We start from the raw sequence: 24516 nt of genomic DNA on the forward strand, positions 1-24516 counted from the left end.
GGAACAGTCTATCAGGTGATGAAGGAGTCTAATTTGGACTTATTTGCATACATTATAGCGTATGTTTATCTATTATTTTCTTCTCCTTAGGAGTTAGAAAGCTAGTTTGTCCAGGGTAGTGGCCATCTTCTTTTGACTTAGGGTAGTATAACTAAATGAACAGTCACTAAAATTACTTTGTCTACTTTGGCAAAAGTTATTAAATAGTACCTGTAAGGGGATGCCAGTCAGTAAATTCACTGATACATCAGCGAAAGCTATCAGAGAAAGCAAATAATCCTCATTTCAAAAATAAAGTGTTTTTTTTAAAACAAAGAAAACCCCCAATATTAAAAAAAAAGTAAATACATCGAAACATTCTCCAATTCACAGTAAAGTCTGAAAACGGTTGGCAGCAAAACTGTTTCTTTAGCCTGCCCAAAAAAGCTGCAAGCCAACCTAGCGTTTGGCAAATGAGTACGCAGAGCCTGGGGCGAGATCATAATACTTTATTAGGAGCTTCAGATTCTTGGTGCGGTTATTGTTTTAATTCTCTGGAAGGCGACAATTGGTTTGTGTGGTTATTTTAGCTCAGGGCAAAGACTGCGTTTGTCTGTTGCTCTCTATATGTTCTGAGTTGGTAGGTTTGTTGATGCTAATCTTTTCTCAAACCATCCTAGAATTGTCCGATTTAAACTATAATCTGTTCCACTAGACTCTTTAAACACTAAGATGAATTCTTTTTAAATAGAATTTATTTGTATAAGCCCATATATTCAAAAGACAATGTGAGTCATTATTGTTACTGTATTTATATAATAAAAATTGTTTCAGTCTGTATCAAAGTCAATCAGTGTTAGATATAACTGGTAGAACTCATTATTTTAAGTCAAGCATGACAGTTTTACAATTACAATATGTATTTAGTTTAAATTAATGCTGTCCCAAAAGGAAACATGAATTCTACAAATCAGTAGCAAAGCATCTAACTGCTGGTATACATAGAATCATCTCACAACTCAACCAAAACAAACATCTTTTCAATAGCTAAAAGTCATTGTTTATGCCCTTTAAGTTTCAACATAATTTTTAAATATCTGGAAAATCTCTGCTAACAGTTTTATTAAAATTGTTACTTGCTATTTATCTTCTAAAATACTCTCCTTGGAATGTTCTTGAGTTTAATTTTTCTCTAAGTATAGCAAGTCTGCCACCTAGTGCTTTATGGTCACCTACAGTACATGTTTTATTTGGTAATTTTTTATTTTATTTTTTAATAAAAGATGTCATGCTCTAAGTCCATGAATGCATATACATGCATGCTTGCCTACACACAGAGTGCTTAAAAACCACATTGTATCTTCTTGCTGACAGGTTGCATTACACGTTTCAACAGCTATTAGACCATGTGTGCATTTCTTGACTAGCATACAACCATCTTATAACTGTGCTCTTTTGCTGTGAGATCTGATTGGTGCAAGTGGAAAAGTTAAAACCTGTAACTTATTTCATTAAAAAGAGAAGAAAGAAAAAAGATAGCATGTCAGTAGAGCACGAGAAATACTAGGGAAGCCAATGTTTCTTTGGCTCAGTGCAGCTCTATACACAGTCCCTTATTTGGTGAGGAGTGCCGTCACAGTGCGGTACCCCCAACACTGAAGACAGGCACACCTTGGAATGGGCTCTGAACTAAATCCTGCTGAGATTACCTGCTTGGGATCCAGGGGCAACAACTCTTTGGAAGGGACAAAACAGTAGTGGCACCCTACATGGAAGACAAATGCTGGGGAGCGATGAGGAAAAGCAAGCATAAACAGATTCCATTCACAAAAAAAATTCCAAGCAGCGGGGCTGGAGCAGCCCAAAAACAAATTTATGGTAGATCCCAGTGTGCCACTCACAAACTGAGAGCAACTAGAGCAAAGTGTCATTCCAGATCCAGCACCTAGAACAATTCCCATCACAGAGGTTGCTTATGTCTGGTTATGTCCACTCTCCTGTGAAAATGACAACCTAGGTTTCTGCCCCTTCGTTCTGCCAGATTTGGCATAGTATTTAGCCAGATCTAATGGGTTTAATTCCCCATTTTTTATGAAATTATAACATTTGAAATACAATAACTATTACTGAAAATTGGCTTATATCAGAACTTTGACTATGAATAATCCCAGGAAAAAAGAAAAAAAAAAAAAAGATATGTTTAAATAATAAGGAAACACCAGGTGGGATGAACTATCACACCACACCAATAGGTCAGATTAAGCCTAACCTGTATTTTGACAGCATAAATAAGGATGTATTATGTCACCCTGTTGCTCCGAAACAGTATTGAACCAACGTTTCTAAAAAGCCATTAGAGGTAATATGTTGTCATAAATTGTCTACTTTTAATAATCTGTCCTCTATCAAACCATCTTTCTAGTTACTACTACCACAAACAAACAAAAAGTCAGAAAGGAAAAATATAAAGTAACATCTCTAAAGGAGTACCAGGGCCTTTATTCCGAAGTCCACATATAAAAAAGTAATTAAGACTTCTTTTCTTAATTTCTACTAAGTGAGACGAATTTTAAATGAATGGGATACAAGAAACAAGTGTTTGTTTTTGTTTCAGCCACCATACATATTGCATAACAATATAATTTAAAAGTTTTAAATTATAATAGAAATTTACTGTAAGAAATGGTGAAGACCATAGGTAAGGACCAGCACTTTCCTTTACTTTGCCCTTTTTGAAGTCCTGGTGTGTCAGCAGTTATGGGGCTAATGCAGCTCCAGGACTGGACTAGAATCCTTATGAGGTTCTACAGCCAGAAGCAAAACTTCCTTCTTCCTCCTCAGCTCCCTGCACAGACACCAGATATTATCTTGAGAGTTTTCACTGAATGTACATTTCATGCTTCCTGACCAATTTTGGACATGAAAGTATCATTCTTCATCTTCGTGAATTGCTGATATACATCGAGAATTGCCTATTGCTATCCTTTCTGTATATATACTAAGGAAACAAGCAATAGTGTTACAAGCTATAATAATGTTATGGCTCAGTTTAGAATGGCATGGTAAAGGCATAAACCAATTATTCAGGTCACTCCCCAAAAAGTTGCTGCAAAATATTTACTAGCTCACATACAATCACACATTTTTCCTGTGGTGTACTTAAGTAGAAAAAAAAGAAAGAGCTAATAACATTTTTAAGACATTTTTTTAAAAGTCTATGAATATTATTTTCCTACTAGCCATTATGTTGAATTCTTTTTAGTGATAAACATCTGAGAATTCAGCAATGTTTTCTCTGGCTTTCCATTTTCTCCCTCCATGTCCACAGGGCTGACTAGAAAAGCTCAGTGTTGCCAGTGCTCTGCAGTACACCTGACCCTTAAGGTTTCTGCAGATGGGCCTACCTTCTTCCTTTTTTGCATGCTTCATCCCAGAACATTTGAAAATCCACAAATGACATTTCATAAAACACTGAGGTGAGAGAAAGATTAGAAAGAACTGTGGAAGGAAACACAATGAACCTAGGAAAACAGTTAAAATAAAATTATTTCAAAATAAATTCTTTTAAAATAAATTTCTTTATGTACAGATATTCATCCTTCCTCCTTTCTAAAAGCTGTAAATCCAACAAGTAGCTCCATCAGAGGCTTATATGCTTGTGAAGATGTGGAATAAATGATCAATAAATAGATTTTAATTCTACAAAAAGCCCCGAATCATTCAGCCCCACCCCTTTTTAATTCTCTTCGTAAGTAACTCATCCCTCCTGACCTCTATTCATTCCTGGATTCTCTAATCCTTCTCAAAGGTCATGTTCTAATCTCTAACAAATTTAAAAGTGGGCCTGCTCTGCAGCACAGTAAACTCTGTGGTGTTACCCTGGATACATAACACACTTCCGAATGCAGAAGGTAAGCTTCCACTGCTTTTCCTCTGAGTTCACAGATAGCCAAGGACCCACAAAACTGTATGTCCAGGCCAAAGATAAGCACCAGATTAATCAAAATTGTTAATTTATTGCAATTTTATTGAATTGTGAATACATTCTTGCTGTGCATTGTTGAGAAAATCTTCTCGAATGTATGAAAGTTTCATACTCTAGTGTGCTGCCTTGTAACCCACTACTGATGCCTATTTTAAAACAGCAACCAATCTGCAGAAACAAATGAAGCTACTTGTTCTCCTTCTTCACTGTTGATGGTAGCACCCAGAAACAATAAAAAATGCTACTAAACATTTTTAAAGGGTAAAAGGGAATAAGACACTAAGGTATGTAAATCCACATACATTTTTTCAACTATTCTTTCTTAGCTGGCTACTAGACTGGTCTTAGCTAGGAATTCTCTTGGTGGAATAGGCAACTCCTAAGTGCTCAACTAGTGGAAATTCTAACAATTATGTGGGCAAACAATACAATTTACACTTAAAATACTGATTTGTTGTAAGCTTTTAGGCTTCTGCACGTAGTAGTATTAGAATCTATGAGTTGTACTTCTTTGAAATGTGGCATCGGAACCATGACACTCAAAGTAATGTAAATAAAACAGACGTTTTGGAAAGTTTTTGACCTCAGAAATATGGGTATCTAAATAAGGTTTATGAAGGAGAGTATCACATCCTTTCAAAACAAGGGATTGCTAGCAAGCATTCACCCTCTGCATAGTAACATATCATGAAACTCTCATTTTCTCTAGAACACTGGTTTAACTATTTATCCATTTATGATTTAAAGCTTTGTGTCTGTATATAACCCAGGTCAAAATCACAGAAGTGGCATTTGTCCCCGTGATTCCTCCCAATCAGTCTAAAACTATCTGGTTTTGCTGCATGTTTCTTTGCACCCAGGAGCACCGACTCCAACAGCAATGTATTTCTAATGCTCATGTGCAAGGAACTAATCCAGCAATTTGGATGCATACTTTGCTATCTAGGTGTCACTGTTATACATCACGCTGGCTGTGATACCAAAGAACTATAACAACAACAAATATGAATGCATCATGATAAAATGTTACATTTATGGTTTGTTTACGTGCATAAGTCAGCTGTACAAACATCTCTGGCTTTCACTCAGAATTCATTTATATGGATTGAATCAGCTTCTGATCATTCACAGAAAGATTGGCTTCTAATAGAAAGGCCTAGGGATACAGAGCCTCCCTACCAGAAACACAGAGGCACAATCCAGAAGCAGACTTGTACTCAACCTACAAGAATATTTACACGGACAAACAAAACTGTGGCTTTTAAATTCATGAAGCTTTCTTTTGTATTCATATTCTTCTTTTGCTTATGTATAAGAAATCTTTGATAAGATTTCCTCTGATATTCCTAAACAATGGGATATTGAACACTTTTAGCTCAAGAAATCCTTCCTCTCACGAAGTTCCTGAGCTGCAAATTGTTGGGTGTAAGGAGAGAAATTTCACTGTATGTTTGTCCACTTGCTCTACTCTTCCCCTGGCATTCATATTCAGCCACTAATGACAACAGGGTACTAGAATAGACAGACCATCATCCAGCTGCTCATGCGTTCTTATACATTCAATATTTTCCTAATTTTTGTATCTGTGAGGCTTGTTCTCATTCTTTTACTCTCAGAGAAGTTTGATCTCTCTGTTGTGCTTTTTCAATCATACAGTGAAGTCATGAAGAATGAAATGAAAATAATTTAATAGAAACAACGGGCAATGATTTTCACACACTCTGGATAATACACTATTGCATGCCCTGTCTATTTTGTGTCTCCTACTCTACTTTTATTAAGTTTTGATAATTTAAAGTAGAAAAACTACTCATGTCCAGTGCTGCCATGTTCTGAAGTGCCATGTTAGAATGAACCCTGATGTTTAACGAACAGCTCCTGTTATTTCTATGATTCAATGGCTTTGCTGCTATCTGTGTTTGTCATCCTTGTGGCATAGTATCTGTATTTAGATCAAGTCCCTGCAATGTTTCAACATGCTACTTCCTATATAAATCTCATTCCTTTTGATCATGCTAGATCTATCTGTAATTTTCCTCTGTTTTCATTTGTGCTTAGATCACTTCTCCAATCACAACACTATCCATGTACAGCATTCATGTTCTGCTTACTCTCCTACATCACTACTGAAAAAACAAATAAGGAAGAAACTAAAACAATCTGTGCTATCTCAGTGGCTAACTCCCTTAAGTTTAGAGTTTATTTACTATCTTAAACAGTCTGTTGATGTTAATACCAGTGCCTATATCAGCACCAGTCTGTTTCCCCTTCCTAGGCTTGAGGATGGCAATGACAGGCAAGAGGGAGGAGAGGACTAGGGAAGAACTGGGTAAGCTGGGCAGAGAGCTGAAAGAGATGAAAACAGCTGAACTTTTATAGGGCAGTGGGTATTCACAATATCATGAGTTACAGAAAGTTCCTCTAAGGCAACTAGCATTCTCAATCCACATCCTGCTGTTAAAGAGAAATTGAGGTCAACCAATATCATACAGAAGTTAGCCATACACTCAGGATTGAATTCTAAGGTTTTGGCTTAGAAAAGCATTCAGATTTAAGGGCAGTATTTACACAAGTGAAAAAAAGATAAAATTTGAACACTTAAAACTGGTCATTTTTAAGATGGCTAAACTCAAGCATGTGACTAGACTAAAAGCTTTCCTGAAGAAGATCCCAACCATACAGAAAATTATTAGTTGTAGTCCTAGTTTTGTACCATTCACTGATTTTGATTCTAAATGGTAGAAACAAGTGTGCCTAGAATTTTTATTTCTCATAAACCTATGCTGCTCATAAGTATATACAGTGTTTTTCCTCAGTATTTTCCTCCCTCCTGAGCAATAACTATTCCTGTGCTGTAAAAAATAAGAATATTCTTCACTTCAAGGAGAAGCAAAGCAGCAATATAACTGTCTAAAGAGAAAGTTTCTTACAGAGTAGTGGAATAAGAACAGGAAAATACCATCCAAATGTCTGTCTAGTACAAAAGCGAAACATTTTCTTATACAAATTATAGTCCGTGGTAAGGCCGTATTTTAAAATACTTATATAGATAAGAAATTGGAGCATCACTTTATGACATATATGTATATTCTAACACATGATTTAGCAGGTAATGGATGTTGCTGATAAGCAATTGTCATTGAAATCTTAGGTCAGTCAGTTATACACAAATTAACAAATTATTTCCCATTATGATGCATCAGCCACTAAATGCAAGAAATACAAAATTCCATTATTTTAAATAAGCACAGGCTCGTTATTACCTCCAGATAAAATAACTCTGAAAATCATTTATAGATATTTTAAACAACTGAAAGTATTAAAAGAAGATTTATCATTCCAGAACAACAAGATCTTTAAAATATTTTGAAATCTGACAGAAGACAAATAATAGTAGCGAGTTAAAGGTGAAAGGGTATCTTGAATATAGTACAATTTGTCTCCAACATGATTTATAGACCCAACCTGCAACACAATAGCGGAAAAATAAGGTTTTTCATGGAGGTGCCTGAGGTCTACAAATCTCATTACTGTCATTTCTTTTCCATCTCTTAAATTTAATAACAGTTATTTTTAAAGCACAAAACAAATGTTGATACACATATCCAAAATAGCCTATACAACACTCTTTGTAGTATGAATTTCTCATGTACTCATTATCTAGCTTTAAATCTACAAAATTTATAAAATTCACAGATTCATTCTTCTAAATACTGAAATTTCTGCTTTGAAATAAGAAAAATTTCTTATGCAACAAACAAATGGAATTGAATTTATTTGCTCAACAGTATCCTCAGAACACAGTTTTTAGGAGTATTTTCAACTTGGTCTATTTTATGTGAACTGTCAACAATGTCAACAGTATCTTCAAACTACAATATTTAAAAATTATCTTCCAGTTTAAAGTATTACATTTCAACTTAACTTGTCTGTGAGGGGAAAAAACAAACAAACAAAAGCAACCCACAGCAAATTTCTTTAATACCTGGCAAGAGGAATAAATGTTTAGGCCTAGGGATATGTCAGCATCTGTAATACAGTATGTGTCAATTTTGTTCTGTAAAACATACCTCGCAGATACAAACCATTTAAGGTACAAAAGAAACATTAGTAAAGAAAAGAAACATTCATTTATTAGGCAAATGATGCCTTAAAGAGATTCTAAAACAAAGCTTTTGTATACATTCTAAAATGAAACACTAAAAAACAAGGCCAAAGATTAGAATGGATGCCATAAATATATACAGAGATAACATCTTTATGTAAATTTAAGTTTGAGGTAGGGATGGTGTTAGGAAACAACAGATAAATGGATCCAATTGTCTGACATTGAGCAGGTATGTGCAAAAGTCACTAAAGTTAAAGCAGTGTTCTCCAACATCACACACATTTTTATGATGATTAAAATTACTATTTAACATCTATATTGGCACAGCTCACTAAGGGATTTCTGCACATGGGTAATAAGCATTCCCATCCCTTCAGGTTTTTCCCTATGACTATCAGAAATGTAATGCTTTAAAGTAAATTTGCTAGAGGCACCTTTTCTACAACAGTAAAAACATGGAGACAACACACAGTATCATTTTGTGGTACTCTGGAGAGCAGCTGTGTACCATGTCCGTGGGAGGCAGACTGGCTAAACCATTCAGAATGTCCCCAGGAAATACTGCTGTTTAGCCTATTTGCATTTCCCCAGCACAAATTCTGTCTTTTAAACAATGACACAATTACTTATTCCTTTCGTTCATATATGTTGAGATACAGAGAATAACCCAATGCTTGGTCAGTCCCTCTCACTTAGGCGTAAGGAATCAACTTTTAGTAGACTTTAATTTGCAACCCTGTGGACAAAGTAACTGAGAACCCCAGTGGGGCATTTTATTTTTCAGTCAAAATATCAACATGCCCAACTTCAGAAAATCTTAAGAAAAATATTTTGTTTTTTCCAAGGAAATGAAATTATCACATAATATGTAAATAGCATTTAAGTATTGAACATTAAAAATATAAGTACTCACAGTAGCACGTTCCCCTAAGCGGATTTCCAAGATACCTATTTTCAGAGTCACAGCTGCAGGGGGAGGGAAAAAAAAAAAAAAAAAAGACAAAACCAGACATTCCCATTAAACACACTATAGTTTTAATAAAAATGCAGCTAGAATATTTATTCCAAATAGCACGACTTTCATTACTAGTAGCACAAATACAGGAAAATAAAAAGTATTGGATATAGTTCTTAATTAGGGTGTGCTACTTTCCTGAGGCACCTCTCTCTCCTTATAAAAGGAACCCAGAGTGACTAGGCTCTTGAATAAGGCACTTCAGTCGTGTGCCTGAAGTCAGGGCCTACTGTAGGACTCGGCGCAGGTGGTATGTCTCTGCTAACAAACCGAAGAGGGCCAGGCAAGGAGGCCAAGCACTGGATCTCTAATTATCCATCCTGCTTCAGTGTTAGCTTACTCCCTTGGCGGGTATTTGTACTTCCACTGGCCCTCTCCAAGACAACAGCTGAACATCAATCAGGGGGATCATTCGCTACAGAAAGTGTTCCTAAATAAGTCTTCCTTTAACATACACAGTCTTGAAACACTACCAGACCAGGCTTTGCACCTTCAGACACTTTCCACACCTCTTCATGCCATCACTTCAGGGATGGAACATGCTCTCTCCAGTTCAACCGCGCAAACACCACACTGGTGGGCTGCATTACATCTTTGACATTATTTCCAACTCTTTAAAAGAAAAAACAACAAAAAAGCAACCAAACCTCAAAATACCTCTAAACCTAAAATAATGATTACATTTTCACAGCACCACAGAGGACCAAAGCTACGCTGTCTGCTCTAGAGAGGCTAGTCCTAAGCTATGCAGCTGCAACTAGACAACACCAACTGGCTCTGGATTCAGAAATTCTAGCCATATATGTAGCCCTATTGGTACGGCTGTGTCTCAGCTACTTAGCTTGTCTGAACTTCAGAGGCAATTGCTTCTCTTCATTGACCACTTAGGGCACTAGGTGAAATTGCGACTGAATACAACATACTGATGCTGCTGACAAGACATGTACATGATAAGAGCTGGAGAAGTATCTTTCTTATTGATAAGATATATAGTAATTTTCAGAGGCATGAAATACCCTACAGAATTTGACAGTGATCAAATTGAGTTATAGAACATTTTTCTAAAAATGCCAAGTACTTTAACAGAAAATTATTATCCTGCTTTTGGTTTTCTTGGCTATTCCACAGAAGTCTCCAGCAAGATTATAATTTTCTATTAAATACACAGAAAGATTCACAAAACAAAGAGAAAGCTTATGGCTGCCTATTAATCTCCATATAAATATTTTCTGGATCATTTGATAGCTTGGACTACCTTTTCATTACTTTTTTCTAAGAAACTTAAATTGCAAGGAATTTTTTTCTGTTATTTTATTTGTGGCTAATACTAAAAAAAACTTTCTAACTTGGATGTCATGTCATTTAGCCAGTTGCAGATGGTAGAATAATGTTTGCATTTCTGTTGGTCTCTTCATTAGTTTCCAACTGGTGGTTCTTAACATGCTTATTTTTATTAAAAAATAGGCAGAGAATCTCCTTGACTCTTTGTTACAATATCATAAAGAAAATAATCAACAGTAGTGTTAAAATGGAAAAAGCAGGAAAAAAGATGTTCTGGACTCTGTCCTTGCCCACTCCTGGTCTCATGTCAGTGTGAGAATCTTTGCAAGGTCAAACATATAGAAATTCAACTTTTTTTTTTTTTATATAGAAAAACTTTTGCTTAAACTCCTAGAAAACACAAAACCATATGCTTCAACTCTAATTGCAGTACACAATTTGTGGTCTTGTCCACACAGACACTCTGGCCCTACAGTCCTTTCCACAGAATTTAGAAGAGGAATTGATGCTGAAGTATGTCTCTTGTATGTACTTATAAAGGAGAAAATAATCTCAAATAATAATATTGGTCTGCCTGACATACTTTTTTCTAACCATCACAAACCACTATCTAAATTCTTCAAAGAACAGCTCACTACTGAAACAGATTAAGCTTGTAAAAACAGACTCATGTGTCTGAAAGTGTCTTTGGGTTGGCAGTTTTGAAAGAAAGACCTAAGGGAAAAGGATCATTTTTGAATGAAGAGTTTAAAAGAAGTCCCTTTCCTTGTATGTAAGATCATCACATAAATAAGACAGTACATCATGCAGCAAATTATGATAACATGAGAGAAATTATTGTAAGATGATTTTTTTTTTCCTGAATTGTTTCAAAGGCAAAGTAGAATATTCAATACAGGCAGTATCCAGAATATGCTGGGTTTTATACCAGAAAACAAAAATATATTTTATATAAATAACTGTGTATTCAGTCTCCTCAGACAAGACAAGAAACTTTCACAGAAGGCAAGAAACTTACCCTGCTGCTCACTGATAATGGCACTGATTTCCGTATGACATGGAAGAGCAATGCCTGCCCACCAGTAACAATAAGCTGTATAACTTTCCATCAGGAGACACTAAACAAATTCTGCTGTGAACTCTTGCCAGCCACAGCGCTAACCTGTGGTGATTTGACCCAGGGTCTAAAAGAAGCTTAGTTTGCTCCTGACAGAAAACAGGACTTTTTTTTTTTTTTTTTTTTAAATCTTGAAAATCTTTATGAAAAGGAAAGCTGTTTCCATACAGCTTCCCTTCTAATCAGATGAAGGCATCTCCTGTGGATCAATAATTACCAGAACCCAGGGATTTCCACCAGTACATATATCTTTCTGGTATTTATATTTCTATTTATATTACAGAAAAAACACAATAACACAAAAAATAAAAATATCTATAAAATCCATCACAGGTTTCACTATTTAAAAGAATACACGAAAGAATGCTTAATACGAAAATTACTAGGTACAGAATATTTTGCAATATACAAGAATTCTTAAGTATTCATTCAAATCCAAATAATTACTAATTCCCTGACAATTATAGAAATGACCTTCAAGAATCTTGAAGAGAAAATGGCAATGCAATTTTACAGCCAGCCATTTCAGTTGTTTCAGCATAATGCCTGACGAAATGATAAAATATGCATAAAAAAGAACAGTGAATTACTCCACAGCAAAGTATTTTGATATATTTTCATATATATTATACTTTCTGTATCAGGAGCCACACCAAAGGCATTGTACTCAAGGAGCTAGTGATCTTGGGCAAGGCATGTCTGATCTCCTGGCCCTTGCTCGTCAGGCTTGAGAAGCCCATCTGTGAGCACGAGTAGCCGCTGTAAGGGAAGGTGCTGGAAGGGCCCGTGCCAGCCTGTGCTGTGCGCTGGTGGGTGTTATCAAAGAGGACCCTCCAGCTTGTCAGCAGGGGATAGATGGTTTTGTTTTTACACAAGATAAAAGGCACCACGGTCTGAGAGGAAGGAGGAACTTTTCCATGAACGGGATCTGTGCAGCACACTGGGGCAAAATCCTTGCTGGGTCCATCCAGCGCTGCATGTGCATAGGGTTTCCAGCAACTGAAGGTGCCTAAGATTTACCTGCTATCTGTGCTCCTCTTTTTATTCCATCTTATTAAAACAGCTAATTTGTTATGCTATTTGTTGCCAGGCCTTATTGAGATACAGAAAAAACCCTACACCGCCCGTCTTACGCTTCCTCCTCTGTGCCCTGGTGCAGAACACTTTCTTAATGTATATTAGGAATAGCATGAGGTGGAGTTCTCACTAGTTAGGGAAGCTTGCTTTAATTCAAATGAAGGATGCTATTTAAACAGTTATCAGCAGAGTGAAAAGATGAAACTAATAGGATTAGGGTTATATCTAAAACTGTTCACGTGAGGATGTCAGCTAGGTTCTGAATAAATTTAGTTTTGTCTTTTAATCCTATCCTATTTCATTATGCATATGTATTCCTCTGCATTAGTCACTAACTATGGTTCCAGTTACAAAATTTCCTACTTGCTGAATTATTTCCTTATGATCTTTACTCATTGTAGTAATTTTTGTACCTTTTCCAAAAGCCAGCACACATTTGACCATATGTGAAGCATAATATATGTGAAGCATAATATATGCCTTGTATCTGTGAAATGGGAGCTACACTCATCATTTTATGTGCCATAGGGCTATGATCATTTGCTTTAAGTGGTAATAATGCATGAGCAGTTCCACTCTGGCATGCCTCCAAAGACACAGCTCCCATTTGCAAGGACAAATGGAGGAAGGCTCCTACCAGGTTACGTACAAGTTCTACCATTTGTTCTGATACAGAAGTATTCAATTCATCAAGCTCATTGACCTTCTGATGGCCCGCTATTAGCAGTTGTTCCCCAACCTCTCCCTCAATTATCCTTTCAAAACTGAACCATTTTCTTTTACTTGCTTTTTTTTTTTCTCCCCATATTTCCTGGGAGCTCAAAATAAAGTTATGGGCAAATGCATTAAAAAAAATAACTTTCCCCATGTTTATGACCAACTGAATTATAAGTTCCGGCTTTCTCTTTAAATACTATAAATGTATCCAAGAGTACATGTTTATATTAATATTCGCAGATTTGGGGTTTTTTGTTTTAATGAATAAAAGGCTTTTTTGTAAGACTGAAAGTTTACAAATGACCCTCTGTTGAAGCTTAGCAATGTATATGATCTTGTGCACTATATCCACATCTTCCAACCTTAAGAAAGCTAAGGAACTGGCAGTAGAGGAAGATATATATGTCTAATTTTATTGTGCTTATTGGTATCTCCCTTAAGGAAGGGTATACCTTAAAGCTTTCAAGCTAAAGAAAACTGTTAGGCTATAACAGCAACCTAGATCTACAGCTTTCTGGACTAGTGATTTGATCAGGTAGAAACCTTACAACAGTTCGTCTAACCTTTGATAATGAAGGCAGGATTTTCTGCAGTTCTCCTGCCACCAGTAATTGGTAAACCTTTCCTTTCAATTAAAAGTGAAGCAAAAAAAAAGAGGAACAGGGGAAGAGTAACCTAAGTACGGCTGGTCTTTCCTCTAGCTGAGTTTGTTTCTTATGTCAAACTCTCAGAGGAGACAAAAACTTACGTCAGACCACTCTAAAAGACAAGATTCTTTTATTCAACTGATTGCCTGCTGAGGTAGCTCTGTCTTGTTCTGGTCTAGACACAGGCTTGTCAACTGTACTGAGTAGATATTTATGACCCTTACCTCATATTTTGTCCTTGCAAATTAACACAGGCCACTTCCACAGAGTCTGGGGAAAAGCTTTCTGATCTTTCTTTTCTCGATCTTTCTGATCTACAGCTGGTCATAGACAGGTCTGGGATTTTACCTAGGTTCTCAGCATTGCATCTACAAGAGGTTCCTGAAAAATAAGACTAATGGACTTAGCAGACTATTGCTGGGCCCTGACTGGTGGCTTGCCCCAGCTTTTAGATGAGTAAGAATATCTTCTAGGCCTACTGTTTAACTTCTGTTCAACTCTGTTCTAGCCTTTACCTCTCATTCTGTCCCCGCCTAGTGGCCTTGCTCCTGCTGACCTCCATCACTGACTCCTGCTTCTGATCTCCTTGTCCCAGTCCCTGATCTTGCACAACAGGCTCCTGTTTTCATTCTAACTTTCCTGGTACCACAGTGGTATGATGCTATGGGGTTTTTGAATAGTGGAATGCTATTTAACCTAACATAATTTGGTTACTTGGGACACCTTGTAACCAAAGTTCAAACAGTGTTTGTAAAGCTAAACTCAAGATTTCTCTAGTCACATGGTTAGGCCTGTGGTATCATAAGTGGACTACGAAGCATTACCACATACTACTATATATTACTACATCCTCAGCATTAAAAATATGCCCATGGTGCTCTGACTGCAGCTTTTGCAGGTATTTATGAGATAGCTGATGAACCTTTAGTAATAACAATGTCATAACACAGAGCTCAGCCCAGATGCACACACAGGTATTTACCCTGCTTGTTGGTTACCCCTTCTTGAAAGTCGCGTAAGACTTCCTATTCTAAATACTTTCCAGCAATGAGAAAATTAGCTGAGGTATACTATTAACTATAGTCAATACTTGCAACTGGCTGCAATTCATAACAATTTGGAAGTGATGCCATAGAAACTCCAGATTTTCTGCTCAAGAGTGGTGACTTGTGGGTGAAAGCACCAGCCTCAGCTGTTCTTGGGTTATTAACTGGTCCAGAACAGTGAGTGACTGATACCCGGAATCCCAGTTCACACTCGTACATGGATGCAAGACAACAAAAATCCCCAGGTCTTGACTTAGGCCTGCTTGGTTTCAATACTTTTTACACAGAACTGCCAAAGAACAGACACATCTTCTAACCATCAACAACAGTTAAACAGACTTGGTCACTAGCAATGAAAGTCAGTGACCTCACAACCAGCAAAGTTATACTACACCAGCCTGTCCCATGTATAGGGAGTTCAAGCATGCTTAAAAGATTCAGAAGCAGCATCATTCTTCCGCAGAAGTGCTAAGATTCATATGCGATAACTGAGCTCAGATGATATATTTAATGAAAAAATAGGTATTGTCAGCAAAGTTAAGGAGTGCTTTGTGATTTTCAGAGAATAGGTTTGTTTAATTGCTAACTATTATTGTATTTTCACCCTGCTAGTGTAATCTCTTTTTTTGCTGCAGTGAAATACACAAACTAATAATTTATACATACAAATATATCTCTCTCTTAGTTAAGGGTCTGCTTCTTGACTGTATTCACATTGCACTATATTGTCCCAATGTTCTCCATTAATACTGAAGTATGTGAATAGTTCTCTCAATTTTTTTGAGCTATAATAAAGCATCTGTGGTTCTAATGTACAAATTGGACACTTTCACTCCTCTCAGTGCCAAGATCCTTCCAGTCATGAGCAACCTTTCTGCTTTAGATATAAAGATTTTTCAGTCTACCTCTTAAGATAATGATAACCTAAAAGGGTAAAAGGTACGAGAATTTATGGTTCCAGTTAGGACTTTTTAATAATGTGGGGAAATGATTTATTTGTTTCTTCTTGTAAGTGCATCTAATGATGTCTTGAGACAATGTTTTTTCTGCAGATTAATTTGTCTCCTCTTCATATAATTCATGAAAAAGGCCGAGGCCAGGAATACTTTTTTGGGTTTTTTTTTTTTAAATCTATGCTCATCTCACCAAAAGAAAAACTAAAACTTTCTAGCTTCATAAGCAAATTTTCCATTTCCAGATTTCCCTCATGCTGTTCAAATCCTTGTTCCCTGCAGGATCAAGAATAATTAATATTATAAGGCTTTTATACACTCTTTGAAGTAAAGATATTTCAAATCATCAAATACATTGCACTACAGGAGAAAATAAACTTTCAAACAGGTGACAAACTTATCACATAATTATATAATTAAGAAAAATTAGTTAAGAGATAAAATAAGATTTTCTAATAAACTCTAGATTATATTTTATCTCATCTTCTATACAAGATTTAAGTAACCTACAGCCATCATTTGGAACTATCTGGACAATAAGTATATCTTTGTTAATCTCCATGAATTAGAGACCAAATGGAATTCACATGCCAATGATTTAATACTGCTTCCTCTGAACCAGAAAAATCTCATGTCCATGGCCTTACCCTTTACCTCTGGCACTCTCCTTTCTCTATGAATGACCATGTTTTTGGCAGTGATGCACACAAACTTTTACATATGTAAAAGGGTGAACTTGGAAAAGTGGAATTCCCACCTATCAGAAACTGTTCTTTCAAACTGGGGGAGGAGAAATATGCACATTTCTTCTCTCTTTTTGACCTAGTTCAGCCATTTCTCCAGCCCTTAAAAAGTAAATGTTAGGTATATCCCAGACAGCTCAAAATAAGACACTATATTTACACTGATCTGAACCACATCTCCAAGAAATATTAGCACAGTTTTCTCAACTATTTCTTTCCTTTTAACTAGCAGAATTAGATAGAAGCAATGGTAAAATAACCATCCGCAGCTTATGAATACTTATTACTGCTTAAACTGAAGTGCAGTTCCTCCTAAATTTTTACTCTGCAAAAATCAGTGAAGAGTTCACAAAATTTACATATGTTTCATTCTTTTAAAAGATAAATATTGATGAAATGTGTTAAATGTTAACTTAATGTCAGCAACAGAATATTAATGAATCTGCATCCCTAAGCATAACCAGTTTGTAAATAGTTTCTTTTGCAATCATTTTTAACATAAAGTTCTCAGTGGAACACTGATTGTATTTTCACTAAGATTTCATGGAAAGAATTTCATATAACCAAAAACCTATACTTGTTTTCATGATTAAAATGACTAAATTTCCTCATATTTCAAGACCTTGCTGTTCAAATAGCACTGTTAACTGCATTTAAAAATTCATGTGCATGATTATGAACTCTTCTGCCAGTAATTTCAAAATGAAAGAGGTGTACTAAAAACAGATACAAAGGACGTACAAAAAAACTCTTTCATATGATCATCTCTCATGTCTATTTGCTGCTGGTGATGTTCTGGGAGTTTCCAAAGGTGTTTGTATATGTTCGTTATTTAGAAACCAGCCCTCAAAAAGAGCAGGAGAGGTAGCACTTCAGCAACATTAAGTATTCTGACAGGCCCTGACAGTCAGAGTGAATGTATTGCAAATGTCTACAGCAATTAGACCAGATGGGGCGGGAGGAAATTAATCCCAAGTGTTTTACTGCATTTTTATTAGTCATCACTGAATTGTAAAAATGCACTATTAATTAGTGTATGTGTAGAAAGTATATTTAACTGTTAAACAGCTTACATCTTGTTTTTAAAAAATGTGCATTAATATGACTATTTTGAATTTAATTTGTGGCCAATCACTGAGGGAAATGATTGCAAAGAAATACTTAATTAAAATCTTCACACAGAAAGTTCAATGCTATAGTATTATAGAGTGCTATAGAGTTCTCATCTGTTTTCATTTGATCTTCCTTGCATTCATTTTACTTTGCTTTCAAGGTTTTGGGGTAGTTTTTTGTTTGGTTTTGTTCTTTTTTTCAACAAAACCACTATTTATATAAGACTACCAAGGTTTCTTGAATTTTGAAGCAATTTAAGGAAAAGGCAATTTAAGAAATATGTATTTGAGGATGCCATACATACACTATAATTTCCAGAAGATGGTATGAAGATAGGCAAGTTACTTTTTCTTTTTCTACTTCAAATTATGTAAGGCAACTTTGATCATTTTCTTGTCATTTAAGTCTACAATTTATCACAATATTGCAATTAATACTTTCAAAAAGATGGTAAATTCTGACTAAGCCAAGACAAAAATGACAATTCAGAAGCAAAGTACATCACCCATTTGGAAGTGGAGACTGCAGCTTAGCCATGCCCAAATGCTGCTTATATATCGAACATTCAAGAATATTAAATAAAAAATTAAGACAAAATTATGAATAAATCAGAATGTCATGGTTTTCTCTAGGCTGTCAGCTATACACTACCAGGGAATTTTGGAAAATAGTGTTATCTAAATTATTCCTCTACCTGCAACAACTTCTACAGTGTTAATGACATGCTAAAATATGAACATGAAGCATAATTATTACAGAGGTTTAAGTATAATATATAGTGCTACTGGCAAGCTATCATTCTTACTTTCAGGACGCCAAAACTCTAGCTACAGCATGATATTTTCAAATTACTTTCAATATTCCTAGACAACTGAGGAGTTTCTACCTAAATACTCAGAACGTATATTCAGAATATTTACTTATCATACTTGTTTCCCATGGCATTGACAGAAATTGTCAGAGAATCATACCTCCTCCTTGAACAACAATGAATGGTGAGCCTTCAAAAAAATACAAGTGCCCCATGGGAGAGTGATCATTAGAAACCATATATGGAGGCATGGCAGTTCCAGACTCCTAGCTTCTTGTCCTTCTGTTTTTTAAAACCACATTTTTGTCCATCAGACCATTTCAATATCTATAAATCTATCCAATATGTTGTTCTGACAAGTTCTTTTCCTGCCTAAAAGAACTTTCTCCCCACACACACGGCAAAGTCCATCAAATTCATGCCTTATTGACTACCATCATAACCATGTCTGGCCTCTTTTTAAGTCCTTTTTAATATCTAGGATATCAACCCCATCTAAACTGCACCATCTTTTATTTGACTTTATTAAAAAAAAGATACCAATCCAAGAGATACAGAAATATCTAAGAATAGAACACATAAAAGAGTATGGGTGGTTGGAGAAAGTATGAAGATAAACACACATACTCGCTTTTCTCTGGTCCCTTTCCTATGAAGAGCCCCAATCTCCATTAGTCCATTATGGGACATAATCTCATGAATTTCCTGTAGCAGAGATGACACTGATACTTCTTTATGAAGTACCAAATAAGTGGAAATAAATGTTAGGGTCTACGTTGTAACAACAATACTATATCTGACAACACTTCCAGTCTTGGCTGACTCTCCTCAAAAAGTTATCTGCCCTTTAAAAAGAAAACTTAAAAGGAATGGCTGTGAAAAAAGAAAAGTTGACTAAAATGACACTATAGCCTCACAGCAGGGTACTGTGAAGTATTTCATAACAGGACTCCTGGTCTGTCAATCCTGATCCGTTCAAACTATGTTTATGTTGGTTTTGATAGGAAGGCTGCAGACTACTACCGTGAAAAGCAACGCTTGCTTCTGTGCGAGTACCATGCAGAACAGAGCCTTAAACTCTGTAAGTAATCCCAATGACTTCCCAAAGGGCAATTCACAGAATAAAGCATTTTTCAAAGCAATGGGTACAAAATCTCACCCTAAACAATGACAGAATGAGGAAGGAAAAAAAAAAAAACCCCAAAAATACTACAAGAGCTCTGGTGATCTAACTTGCAATGGATGAGAAAAGTCTTGCATCCCAGCTGGGAGTGACTGGGAAAGTTGAAGACTACACTCCTCAAAAAGCCATTTTATCATCCCAGTCTGTGTACCTCAAAGACTCAATCCCTCTACAAAGAGGCTGTAAGGCAGCAGCTTCAGCTGGACTTCTGATTAGTAGTGGATCTCCTATATTTTGTAAGCATCACACTAGATGCTTGAACTAGTTATTGCTAGAATTACCTGAGATGTATGTATTACGCTAGGTATGATCTGTTATTTTACAGGAAAGAAAGTGGTTTCTTTGCTTCCTAGGCCATGCCAAAGGCAACAAACCCGTCCAAATATTTTTGTAATTAACATGGTTCAAAGTATTCCAAAACTTTTCATAGGTATTCTGAGGAGTCTGAGACATGTCTTTTTTATTATTAGAACTTTTAGTGCAAAATTTGGTATGTATTCCAAAAAACCAAATACCAGCTACTGAAAAATGAAATGGAATAATAATTAAAAAAAAATAAATAGGGAAACTGTCAGAATGCAGTCCTAAAAAAACCCCACCTGATCACCTGCAGTATGCTACTTCCAAAGGGCCATGCTGAACAAAACAGCCACTCTTACTGTTCAAAAACCTGGCAGGTGATTATTATTTACTATTTTTTAACTAAATACTCCAGTAAAAATAACAGTTTCTTGCTAGCAATGAGCCCCACAGACATGCTTAGGATCAAAGACTTTAACTATTTATGTGACCAACCACTTGCCTGTGTGTGATAGCAAATTTAAAAAAAAAAAAAAAAGAAAAAAGGAAAAATGCTGTAACAGAATGCTCGGACTAATGAAAACAGTAGATTGGGCGGGGGGGGGGGGGGGGAAATCAGGATTACAGAGTACTGAAATTTACTAAACAAGGACCTTTTTTGACGTCAGATAGAAATAAAGAGAACCCAGGAGGCATACAATAATCCTGTTTAGTAATCCAAACATATGGTAGAGGTGGGATATTACTGATGCAGAGATTGTGTGGGAACAGTTACGGCATAATCCCTTCACAAGTCTCTATTTCAGCAGCCATGAGCGTTTCTATTTTCTATCCATCATTTTCTGACTGTCTGTTGGTTTGCTTCTTAACTCAAGCCTGCATAGGATAATAGGCTACAATTACATTAACCACCTTTCATCTCAGTTTGAATTAAATTTGTTCTGCGTGCCAGCATGAAAATCTGTCCCAAGTCATTTTGCTTAAGTCAAAGAATAATAAACTCCCTCAGTCTAATAATTTAGCCAATGGTTTTAATATTGTGAAATACTCAGGTTTTTTTTTAACTGAGAGATAATCTCAGAATTAGTACTTAAGAGGAAAAATTCAGTTACAATATTTGCCAGTAAAATATATATTCCTCATTATGACAGTGATTTTAAATTTATTTGAAATACAATCCTATCCTCAGTTGTTCTTGTGTTCCTAAGGTCTTTTTTCTCACTTGTTTTCAGATCAGGTTTCTAATTTATGCAAAGGTAATGCTATAATTTGTATCATTACCCACAAATTAGAAATGCAAAATATTTTTATGTCACTTGAAACACAATTCTGGTGACTGAAATGGTCCATCATGTCAGAAAAACAAAGTACTTACCACATTTTCCATAAATAAGAGAGAGAAATCAACTGAAAGCACAGTGGAGAAATGTACTCTGAGGTGAATGTTCTTTTGGGAAGATCAGAGTGGAAAAAATCCAAAGAATTCACTCTACAATTATTTTATGTTTGCAGAGCATCCTAATGCATCATAGCAAATATTTCACTCTTGGATCAAATCTAAAGGTTTAATTTTAAAATTCTCCAGTGACCATCATGGGACAGGCTTAAAAAAATAACATCTTCTGTACTACAATTTTTATGCTTTCCATCTTCTTTCTCTCAGTCTTTTTTTCTCTGTTCCCTTTTTGGTTTTTATTTTTAAACAAAATATGACTGAAACAAACCTTTGATTTCAAAGCTCTCCTTCAAAAGTGGCTTTGGAGAAGTGTCTTAAGCACCACATCATTTCGGAAATGGCAGAATATTTTATAAGCAATTTTGGATTAGCTTATTCATTTACTATCAAGAAGAATGAGCAGACATACAAAAGACAAAACGTCACATTCACATAAACTACTCATAAGAAATATACAAGAACGCTAGTGAAATATTCTGGTTTAAAAACAAAAAGTACAGGTGTTCCTGATCTTTTTCCTGGGAAAGACATGGTTTCTCTTTTTTTTTTTTTTTTTTTTTTGGAGGGGGGCAGGGAGGAAATATCAAGATTTCCAAAACCGGGGTGGGGGTTGCGGGGGGAACCAAACAACTTCATTTTTGCATTTTTGTCAACTCCACTTGGTAAGTAGACCTATGCACCATGATGGGGGGTGGGAAGGGGGCAGGGGGCGGGGAAGGAAAGAAAAAGAAAAAGGAGTGCACCATATAACCTACTGCCATAACAGAAGGAAATTTTAGTAATGGGGCTTGGACTCTGGAAGAATGAAGTATAGTTTTCTGTAGGAATATTAAGGAATATTCATGACTTCTAGCTATTTGCAGAAGAAAACACACAAAATGTTACCTGGTAGTTTTCATTACAGTGTGTTAATAGAAAGTGTGCCAATCTACTATATTATGAGCAGGCAGAAAATTGGTTACAATATACTATTTAGAAACACATAAAGCTGGATATATCTGGTGTATAGTTCAATATATCCACTATGGAGGAAGAATATGTATCAGACTAATATTTGGGTTGTACTATTCAATGCTTTTCTGGTTTTAGGCCTCCATTTGACTGGAATGATTTAATTTGAACTTCTATCACATTCATAACAAATCTAGGTTAGTCATCATTTCTTTCATTCTTTTTTCCCCAATGAAAGAACTACTGTTTGCTGAACATTCAGTGTAATTTATTTTAAGGTCAGTACTTAAATGACATCTGTGTTGCAGAAAATTTCATACGATACAAACACGATAAAGACAAGAGATTCCTAGGTTGCAGAAATTAAGCATCAAAGGTAAAAGTGAGGACAGGTATAGAGTATGCATGGGTTCAAATATTTCAATTAAAAGAATCAACATCCTGTGGCATATCAACTAAGTCTCAAAACAACCTGCAATATTGTCATAACTTTAACTGCATAGAAATACTTAAGAGCCTTGAGTAGACGATGAAAAACAGGCAGATAACAATTCTACAAAACTGAGCACAGAGAAAGCTCTACTCAAAGCTTCCAAAGGGTAAATGTCAAACCATTTATTAAATCATGTAGTTAACCATTTTTCAAAAAAGCAACTATTTTCCAAAAAAAGCAAGAACAAAAGCAGCAAACTAATGGTATAGGAAAGGTTTCATGAAAGTCAATGACAAAAAACCAAGAGCATTAAGAAAATAAAACATAATGAAGTTTCATCCTTTTTCTACCCTAAAAGCAGGGTTGGAAAATGCATTTGATTTTATACATGTCAGGGTGGTTTAAATACAACAGGAAAAGGTGAAAAAATCCTTAAGTACAACTCAACAATAAATGCACTTTCTTTAAAAAAAAAAAAAAAAAAGATGCATATCTTCCCCAAAGAATGGATTTACAGAATTCCCACTTCTGAATCTTAAGAGGTATTTTACTTTTACATGGATGGCATTGAACAGCAGTAAAGTTGTTCATCTGTTTAGCTGTGCTGTTACCTCTTCTTTTATTCATAAATATAGAGGAAGCACTCTTTCTGTTCAACACGAAGGACTGATTTATATATATTTTCATTTCTTACAATCATCATTTGTCACCTTCAACATTACCTTACCTCACCTTTACCAAGTCCTGAAAACAAGAAATAATAATAAAGAGAAGGAAAATGAATGAAGAGAAGCAAAGTTTCAAGAGTGGGTGGGAAGAACTTTGTGAACTAGTTCAGTGAAACTCTTGCTGCTATTCTGTACATGACAATTTACAATTAGCCTCCCAAGAGCAGGAGAAAGTAACAGTAAACCATATGTTCCCCAGTTCGCACCAAATCAAGGAAATATCCCCTCTTAAACTTAAGTAACAAGGTGTTATTGTGTATTTAAATATTTATCTGAATCAGGGCCCAAATCTGTGATTAAATCCAGACTATACATAAGAAAGGATAAAATGACCTAAACGAGAACAGGATTAGAAAGTCATTTTGAAGCATTTACTAAAAAGTAATTGCTGCCCTCATCTCCTACTGGATCTTGTAAGAACTCATTTCCAGGCCAATTTCCCCCACCCCCCACCCCCAAGTTAAACCTTCTTTATGAAATCTGATTTATTAAGTCTCTTCTAGCATATCTGACTGTTCCTTTGCCTTTTAATTCTTCTCTCTTCTCTATGACCAGCCCAACAACTTTTCTTCCAGGACAGTGTGCCACTTTGGACATGTTTCTTATGTTAGTTTGGCAATCTCATGGCTCTCCCTTTGGCCTCCTGCTGTAATTTAGTATTTCCAAATGTATATTTGCTCTGTGTAACAATGAGTAGAGAAAAGGGTTGTGGCAGGTCAAATTTTCAGATCCGATAAGTTTGCTTTGATTCTAAATCAGACTCCTGTTGCTATTTAAATCAGCTTTTCTAGCTAAGTAGTTACTTTGACTTCTAGTCTTGTTTTAAATTGCTGAAAAATTCCTTTTCTCATAATATAAAAATAATAAATGGAG

The 24516-nt window shown here is 35.7% G+C and overlaps 1 protein-coding gene across 1 annotated transcript in view; it reads right to left on the reverse strand.

The window, feature by feature from the left end:
* Window positions 1-24516, reverse strand: part of ATRNL1 (attractin like 1) — a 543282-nt gene that overhangs the window by 328594 nt on the left and 190172 nt on the right. The window contains exon 21 of the mRNA XM_075717535.1: window positions 8986-9038. Within this exon, the coding sequence (XP_075573650.1) occupies window positions 8986-9038 (53 nt within the window). The remainder of the gene's footprint in view (window positions 1-8985; window positions 9039-24516) is intronic.

Source organism: Pelecanus crispus, chromosome 10, assembly GCF_030463565.1.
Source record: "Pelecanus crispus isolate bPelCri1 chromosome 10, bPelCri1.pri, whole genome shotgun sequence".
In the NCBI taxonomy this organism is placed as follows: domain Eukaryota; kingdom Metazoa; phylum Chordata; class Aves; order Pelecaniformes; family Pelecanidae; genus Pelecanus; species Pelecanus crispus.